The 9,540-nt window shown below is 38.3% G+C and overlaps 1 protein-coding gene across 2 annotated transcripts; it reads right to left on the reverse strand.

Moving 5' to 3' along the window:
- Nucleotides 1-549: 549 nt before the first annotated feature.
- cnih2 (cornichon family AMPA receptor auxiliary protein 2) lies at nucleotides 550-9,099 on the reverse strand. 2 transcript variants are annotated; one of them, XM_059539429.1, is made up of 8 exons: nucleotides 8,943-9,099; nucleotides 8,454-8,617; nucleotides 6,947-7,612; nucleotides 4,698-4,766; nucleotides 4,481-4,528; nucleotides 2,978-3,090; nucleotides 2,756-2,899; nucleotides 550-2,404 (listed from the first exon to the last, which is right to left on the reverse strand). In XM_059539429.1, the coding sequence occupies exons 3-8, from the start codon at nucleotides 7,025-7,027 to the stop codon at nucleotides 2,377-2,379; spliced, it is 483 nt and encodes a 160-aa protein (XP_059395412.1). In that variant the 5' UTR covers nucleotides 7,028-7,612; nucleotides 8,454-8,617; nucleotides 8,943-9,099; the 3' UTR covers nucleotides 550-2,376. The 2 variants fall into 2 exon arrangements, with proteins under 2 accessions (XP_059395412.1, XP_059395413.1); XM_059539430.1 differs by lacking the exon at nucleotides 8,943-9,099 and having other exon boundaries at nucleotides 8,454-8,929.
- Between the last annotated feature and the right edge of the window lie 441 nt (nucleotides 9,100-9,540).

The raw sequence follows: 9,540 nt of genomic DNA on the forward strand, positions 1-9,540 counted from the left end.
CACATTTAATTGACAACATTATTGTGTAATATTATAGAACTCAACATTTGAAGTGGTTCAAAACCTTTCATCAAAATTGTCCTAAACCTAAAACCAAAATGCGTTCTTGTATTAGAACAACTTTAGTGAACTTTTTTGATCCACTTTAAATGATGACTACTGTATCTTTAAATGTAAAACAACAGTTTATTATTATTATTATTATTTTAATTATTTTAATATATTTTAAACTTTTATTCCTGTGATGGTTATGTTAAAGCAAAATTTTAGCAGCCATTATTCCAGTGTTCAGTGTCACATGATCCTTTAGAAATCTTTCTAATATGCTGATTTGCTGCTAAAGAAACATTTCTTATTATTATCGATGTTGAAAACCTTAGTGATGCTTAATATTTTTGTAAAAAATAATCTTACATATTTTTCAGTATTCTTTGAGGAATAGAACATATATAAACCATAAAAGCCTTTACTGTTACTTTTGGTCAATTTATTGCATCCTTGCTGAATAGAAGGCAAATTAATTCCAAGGTTAATTCCAACCCCAAAATGCAAATCAACAAACAGACTTCTTTTTCGGCAACATCGTTTTATTAGAACAGGTGTAATTGGTTTTGGAGTATATAAGATATTTGGTTGTATTCAACTGAATACAAACCAGAAAGTTACCAAAGGTGCTGTAGCGTATATTAATGAATCATGTATAAAAGACATAATCATGCAGGTATTCTTAAATGTAGATACTGCATGTGAACTAATATTAATCACAGAAAGACATTCAGTGATGATGTCTATATGAAGACCCAGTCACCTGTCTCTCGGCTCACATTCCTGTGTTATTAGCGATTGTCCAGGATATATATATTCACATTTTTGAGGGTATACATCAAGTCAAATCCAAAATGGAAAGAAGACCCGGGAGTTTGAACCAGAGAGGCAGTGTTGCCAAATAGCACTCAGTCTGTGTCATTATTAAATTGCTTGCTTTTAAGTTGAATATGAAGCCGTTCTAGGTAGTAAAGCGGCTCATGAGAGATACATTTGGCCACTCTATTCATATACAAAGCCAGAACACACATCTTAGGTAAATAATTATGAATCTACTTGTTTAGCAGACTGATGGACACAGCACAACACAGGAACTCCAGGTGAGGCAAATCGGGAGGCCTTATGATACACGGAACAGAGTGGCGTTATATGTCGGATATAGTCTAACAACACAGAAGATTGCCTGAAAAGTTTGTATTCGATGTGAGACCGTCATCATCAGTCCGTTGTCCAAAGCATCATCGGTGAACGTTTCCGACACCAGTTTCTCCATCATCTGCATCACGGTCCGCTGTGTCTGGCTGTCTCACGCACATCAGCCCACTCAACACAAATGAGTCTTCCTCTGTTGTTTGCTACAGTTCATCTGTTGGCATTCCAAAAGTGCTTTTATGATTTGTCACAGTCTGTCGAGTATTTGAACTCCGGCAGAGGTTGGGGTCGGGTCTCTCTTCCCTCCGGAATGGCCCGTCCTCCATGCCTGTCTCAATTAAGAGTCTGCCGCTCTGCTTGACCGCTCGTCCTCACCGCAGACCATGATGGATGAATCCGGATCATGGAGTGTCAGTCCTCAGCTGTGATGCTGCTCAAACAGTTTCCCCGGTTTGTGATACTTATCTCATTGGTTGATTTGCTTTGAAATGTCTTTGTAAACGTCACCATCAGATCTGACGTAAAAATGTGCGGTTGTTTAAGGACACTAATAGAACTACCCTGGCAATGTATTCAGAATTTAATCAATTATTATATCGTACCTCTACATACAGGGTACATTTATCTACCACAAATACTCAAATAGCAAATACTTAGCAGTTATTAAATACTTTGACATAACAAGTTATCTGAAGAAAAAGACGTTGCGACAAAGTCCACGGTCTGTTGATTTAAAATTCAAAGTAACACATTCTGTAATGGCCTCAGTAGCACTTCATACGTCTCTTCGTAGACATTAAGAACCATTTGTTGCTATGAGCAGTGGAAATTTTCAGCAGCCCTTGAGAAATTCAATGGTGTTACAAAACATCCACACTGCCTGAGTCTTATTTTGTTCACCATATTTCTCTCTTTCTATTGCGCTCGTTTTCTTTTGGTCCAGATCTCCACTTGTTTTTTTTAATGGCAGTTACTGAGGCAGCTTTACATTGACAGCTTTAAATGCCTCCTTGTCTTGAGCTTTTTCTACATCTATCCATCGTCCATCCCCACCCAGGAGTTCTGAGGAGGAGCTGAACAAGGTCTATGGATGAGGGAGAGGGAAGCGCGTCATAGTTCGGTCTTTATTCTGTCATTTTTCTCCTTCCTTTCACAGTCATCTGTCCTTCATTTGATCCCTTAGAAGCTGACCAAAGCATACACCATACTGCAAAAGAGAATGAGAGAACTTAATCAAGAGAGATATACTAAACACACTTTCACCCTTCTTAATTAAGAAAAGACATTCTGGGAAAAAGTCAGTGCCTTGTCATCCATCAGAAATCATTTTACTATGCTGATTTTGTGCTCAAGCAACATTTCTTATTATTAAACATGTTTTTTCCCCCTGTTTCTTTCATTTCTTATTTTACATATCTTTTGTCTAGTTTGAGAAGTCCATTGTTCCTCTCAGATGATGAAGTATGTAATAGTTATGCCATCAATAAAATCCAAACATATGATCTCATAACATAGGATATCTAAACAGATAGGTGATCTATGAATGAGGAGGGTTTACCTGTACAAATAGTAGAAAAAGGAGAGAAGGTAGAAGCCTAGTTTGCACCAGGACTCTTTTTGGCAGTAATTCAGAATGTCTGCATTCATCACACTCACTGGATCATACATAACCTCAGACCCGTCTGCAGGACGGTGGAAAAACCTGAGGGAGATAAAAGTGAGGGGGAATTGCAACAGGGACCCATTTTGAAAGTAGATGTAAGTGAGGGACAGTTTGTACCTCCAGAGGTGATAGAGGAGCAGGGGGGTATTAAGGCCCAGAGTCACCCACTCCCCTGCACACATGAACATCAGACAGAACAGCCCATGGATGGAATACTCAGGAACCACCAGCTGGAGAAAAAAAATGATTATGAATTCACATATTCAACATCTTTTACACATTCAGTTCTGACACTTTATGTGCGTGTGCAAGATATGAGTGTGCCTCCAAGTACAGAGCAAGAAAAGAAAAGGGTGAAGAGAAATAAAACGAGATACAGTGATGCCCCTTTCAGGAAGACCAGACGTAGACTATTTTATGGTTGTTTGGGAGATAAAGAATGTTAACACAAGGGTTTCCAATCAACCCCTTAGGGCTCTGAATATACTCTGAGTATATATAAAATTGCATTTTAACGACATCTCTAGCTATTAAAGTATGGATGCATGATACACTAAGTTTGAGGTCAGTAAGATTCAGTGTTTTTTAAACAAGTCTCTTAATCTCATCAGGGCTGCACTTATTTGATCAAAATACAGTTATATTAGAAATAACAATAAAATGGCTATTTTCTATTTTATTATAGATAATTATTCCATTACTCCAGTCTACAGTGTCACATGATACTTCAGAAATTATTCTAATATGCTAATTTGGTGCTCAACAAACATAATATTTTTGTGGAAATAGTGATACTTTTTTCATGATTCTCTATTGAATCAAAAGTTGAAGTACTAATTAATAAAAAAAAGAACACCAAACTGACCTTAAACTTTTGAATGAGAGTATACATCAGCGCTATTATTAGTTATTGCCAATATTTGACTTTTTATCATTTCTATTTTTTTTTATCAGCTCTCAGAAAGATAGGCATGGTGATGTACATGACAGTATTATTGTGTTTGGTCTTGGTGAAATAGATCTGCTACGCTGCTTCTGCTGCTGTGGCAGAGCAAGTACTGAGACTTGCTACTGCCAATACATCTACAACATGCTGCTGTGAGCAAGTAAGAAATACTGCTACTGCACATATAACATGAAATAACCCACATAGCATACACAAATCACCCCCGTAGCAGATCTATACAGGTGGAGCTAGGGATGGTGGGGGGTATCTGAAGCACGCTGTAACTGTTACCACAAGCAATAGCAAACTATTTGAATGTTGAGCAGCGAGCTCATTGGCTGCTGATACAAAAAAGAACCAATCAGATGATGATGATGTCATTAGATGTCAGATTGAGTTTGTTAATGTTATAAAATCTTAAAATTAACATGCATTTTGTATACTGTATATTATAATGTTGTAATATGCCTGAAAATAGCTGAAGCATTTAAAATGATTTATATATTTTTTTATTTAGTAAAAATTAGGAGTATCAGCCAGAATACATTAGGGCTATAGGCAAGAATTGTGCATCACTACTATAAAGTAAAAAAAAAAAAAAAAACCTTGCTCCTTTTGCATGTCCTCCCCACTTTATGCTTACACTTGACTTGATCTGACACAATTTCACTCACCCTTCGAAGTAGGTTGCAGATTCTCTCAATGTTCAATATCCTTTCCCTCTGAGGAAAAACAGAAGAGCGCAATAAGATTACATGTTTCTGCATGTCTGTTCACATATGTGCATGTATGCCATTTCAGTGTCTCTAAAACCTGCTGTTCACAGTTGAGAGACTGATGCGGAGTAGTTTATGCTGTGTGAAAGGAATCGTGATCAAAGAAAAGCCTTACCGCTCTGGTGGGGTTGCTCTGATCGATGGGATTTTTGAAGTCAGTGCGCAGCTCATCAAAAGCAATAATCTTGAGGAGAGAACATTTGTGTTACACGAGCATTTAAACAAAACCACTGGACATTTTGAGGGTTCGAGACAATGAAGGGTGATTGTACCATCTATGGCCCTTTTTATGTTTAACTTTCCTCAGTCTCTAGCCATTTCTACAGCTTCAAGCTTAAATCGCCCCTCCTTCCTTTTCCCCATATAGATCCATATCTCCTGCCATCCCTCACTTTGTTCTCTGTAAACAGATGCAGTTGCCATGGTGATCGAACGAGCCCCTAAGCGGGCATCATGGTTGCTATAGAAGTGAGTTCACATTCTTATTGGCTGAAAGCCATACAAAGATAGGGGAGAAGGAGAGGAAAGGGGGATGGGGTGTCAGAACCAAATTATGGTTTGATAAGCATTCTCAATAACATGGTCTCTCGCCAGCATATGCAGACTCTCAGCCTCCCCTACTCTCTGTCTCCATACTCTCTCCTTCCCTCACATACACACACACAGACACACACACACACACACACACACACACACATACACACACGTTTGTTTTTGTGAAAAGTGGGGACATCCCATAGGCGTAATGGTTTTTATACTGTACAAAATGTATATTCTATGGCCCTACACCAACCCTACATCTAAACCTAACCCTCACAGTACACTTTGTGCATTTTTACTTTCTCAAAAGAACTCATTCTGTATGATTTATAAGCGTTTTGAAAAATCCTCATAAGTCACCCTCTCCTTGTAATACCTGTGTCATACCCATGTCATTATACAGAGTTGTGTCCTGATATTTCACAAAAACAAGAGCACACACACACACACACACTCACACCAAATGACTCATGTTTAGAATCTCTCCCACTCCTGTCAGTAGTCAATGCTCAGTCATTTCAAGTCTGTTTCTTAATGGCCTTTTGAACATCTTACAAGTAAGGTCTGCAGTCTAATGCCGATCTGAAAATATCTCTGACTTCTGGTTTGGCTTTCAGGGCTTGTGTTTTAGATGTTGAAACCTCTGCTCTCTAGTGTTTTAGTGTTGCAGACAGATTTTAACAGTTGAGGGCCATCGTGTTTGTCTGCTGTTGCCTTTTGCGAGAATGCCGCCTCTAATATGAAGAATACAGATGATACTGAAGTCTCTGGCGGCGACTGTGCAAATTTCATTTGTGATTCTACAGACAGTGGGCTGGCACAGAACAACCAGTAGAGTTCAAATGAGCTGTTGACCTCTTCTTCTTCAGCGCTCTCGCTCTCTGGGTTTGTGTGCATTGGTGAATCTCACTAAAACATGTCTAAGTCACAGTGGACCTACACTCTTTTCACATTATATAAAATATATTGATATTGTTGTCACATAATTTTCATGACATTTCCCCCTAGACTTTTCATTGCAAAAAGCATCTAGAAGTTGCTTGATACTCATTATATTGTCATTAACATAATATAGTTGTTTGTTTTGAATTTCTTACTAACTTTAGTACAACTTTTTATAGAATTACATCTTCCAAAATTAAAGGGAAGTATGTACATGATATACAATGATGTATAAATAATTTTTTAAAGCATATATTTATTTATACATTATACATACATTATAACATATATTTATACTGTATGGAAGATTAAGGGGGCACATGTGCTTATCTGCTAAATTAAAATAAATATGTGATTAAAATGAATGTGCTTAATATCTCAAATAATGGTCCTAAAAATATGCTTAATTTTCTAAGTAAAATATGATTTCTTATTTTTTTTCCATAATATAATTGTTCTAAAGGTTTTGTGCGATTTTTATTATTGGCAGTATGTATGTGTGTGTTTGTGTGCATATACACACAGGTAGACTCCCGCCTCCTTCCTCCGTTTTTTTCCTTCTGTATCCGTTTACTTGTTCTGTAAATCATTAATCATCCATGACTCAGAATGTCTGCTCTATTAATAACTGCCGTGATTTGTATTCACCTCATGGATAAGGCCTCTTGTTAAGGGCAGGGGAGACAGCTTGGACAGACACACACCAGTCTCTGCGCTCAAAAAACTGGCACGAACACACACACATTCACACTCATGCTGTCAGACACTTGGCGATGGCATGGATTCCGATGCCAATTGAAATGGAAGTGTGACAGTGTTACAGGTAACAGGAACTCGTACAAATTCGCATTCACAGAGTAAAGTGTAAAACTACAGACATACCTGCCAGATGACGAAGAAGATGAGGGCAGCGCACAACACGAGTGTTAACATGTAGCAAAAGGCCGCAAAGGTGAAGGCCATGGCTGTGCCAGCCAGCCTGACGGTGATCTGGGTCGAGAGAGGGCGAGGGGGAAATTTCCCCTGCTCTCTCTCTCTCTCGGTAACTCTCCTTACACTCTTTCCCCCTTCAAGGAAGCTACAAAGCACTTCCCTCTTCTTCTGTCTCTCCTCTTAAAGCTTGTGGTCCAGCTTAGGATGAAGTAGGGAGAGAATTTGAGAGGAATCTTCTTGGTCTGGAGCTGCAGATATGAGGTGTCTGGCTGGTGATCCGCCTCCGCTGGATGGAGCGCCTTGTAACGTGTGGCTGGACAGTGTGTGTTCGTGTTTAATTCTTCCTCTCTGTCCACCTAAGATAACTGCTTGAGCTGTTTCCTCTTTTCAGTCTCTCTGCCGTGTCCCCTGTTCCTTCACTTGCTCTCCTTCTCCCTCTCTGTCTTTTTCTCTGATTGGCAGAGAGGGGGGATTTGTATGTATGTGGAGAATCGCTCCCCTCCCCCGTCTGGAAGATTAGTGCTGCACACTGGGTCCACACACCTTATTCACAGCAGAACTCCTTAAAAAATATCTTGTGGCCACATCGGTGGATGAATGTCCCCGGTATACAATCTGAAAAACAGACATTGATTCGAGTTGCACTCTTTAAGATAAAGGTTCCAAAAGGATGCCACAGTAGAACCTTTCAATGAACTTTTTTTTTTTAAGTGTGAAAAATATTTTAATTATCTATATTAATAAAAGCATTTGTGCAGTGGATGTTAGGTTCTCCATGAAACCACTAAAGCCAATAAAGATCTTTTATTTTTAAGAGTGTATAAAGTAACGAATGGATGAATGTGTTAAACTGTTGAACCATAATCACAGTTAGACACACTTTAAATCAATTACAGGACATGTTTGTGGATCTAACTGACAGGTCTTACAAGCCTCTCTTAGAATAAAATATGATTGATCAGTTTTAAGTGCTGATGATTTGGTTTTATGGATAATAACATGCATATATGCACACATTAAAGACAACGTAATCTTAATGAAACTCTTTTGGATGGAATTTGTGGCTTCAAAATGAGCCATTGAGACTGCAAGTGTAAACAAAAAAATAGCTAATATGGATTTGTAGCAAAAAGCATTTTTTTATGATTATATATTGAACTTATTATCCTGAGTAATCTATGCAAGGTTTTCTAGATGTGAATTTCCGAGACGCTATTGCATTTATTTACTGGTGGACTTGGCTGATGCAACAAACCAATTGATTTAGCCAAAAAATAGGTAAAATGTGCACATTTTTGTATTTGCAGTTGTGTGTGAATCCATAACAAAACTGTAATGGTGTTCAGTCTTTCTAAATGATGTACACATGAATAAAAAGACATTCAAAATGACGGTGAAGAATGGTTAACTAAGTTAGCTGTGGTACATGACAGAATGAAATAATAAAAGCATTTACCTGTGTTTTCTGAAGCAGCGGCGCAAGTGTGTCTATGTCTGTCCTCTCTCCCCACATTTTCCTCCCATCAATCTGGGTCGACACCATGTCAGAAATCTCTGGTCTGCTTTGCTCTGGGTGTCAGTGTTGGTCCCATCACAATCTCTCATTGGCTGCTGGGTGCTCTGTGACCAGGTATGAAACAGCAGAAAAAAGCCAAACATGCATGAATGCGCTGGCTGTATTTTTTAGTTTTATCTTATGCTTTTGATCCCTCACAGCTTTCTGAAGGCTGACATTTAATTAACTTAGCGTTTTTCTCTTTTTCCCCCTTCATCTGCCTTACCCACTTACCCTCCGCTCGCTCTCATTCCTTCTCTGCCTCTCTCAGTTTTTTACCAATTCAAGCATTCCCCGCTGGTATTTGATCTCAAAAGCAGAACCAATGGAAAAAGCCTCTTTTGCTCGCCTCCCATCTCTTTGATTAGAATTAAAATGTGATGTTATTACCTGAACGCGATGCTCAACTACATTCAACAGTCTTCTCTTCCTCCGTCCCTCTATTTTCTGCCCTACTCTCTCATTCCCTAGAGAGATATGAGGGGGCAGAGGGAGCTCCGAGTCTTTCTTCTTTGGCTTCCCTTGTTTGTCTCTCCCTCTCTCTCTCCCTCCCTCCCTCTTTTATTCTCTTACTGTCTCTCTTTTATACAGTGTTACCTTCTTGATGAAAGTGTGTCTCTGTCACACCAGGAGAGATGAAGTAAGGTTTGATTCTACCTTTTTCTTTGTAGTCAAATCCGCAGTCATGTGCCCAAAGATTATGAGTAAAGAGAGGTATGTTATATCATTCACAATCTGTTTTTTCTTCCTTTTTTTCACAGGGTTCCCACAAATTCCATTGTTGAAGATTTCACATTCCAAGTCCAATACCAATTCTGAGAATTAATAGGTGAATAATAATACTAATAAGAGATTAAAAGGGTAAAAACATATTAGTGTACAAATATCTCCAGTAAAACAAAAATGTATCTACAGTAGAACATAAATTATGCTCATATTCTAAACAATTGTAAAAATTCCATGATACAGTATGTTCCATAATATAATT

This window comes from Carassius carassius, chromosome 45 (genome assembly GCF_963082965.1).
Source record: "Carassius carassius chromosome 45, fCarCar2.1, whole genome shotgun sequence".
Classification (NCBI taxonomy): Eukaryota; Metazoa; Chordata; class Actinopteri; order Cypriniformes; family Cyprinidae; genus Carassius; species Carassius carassius.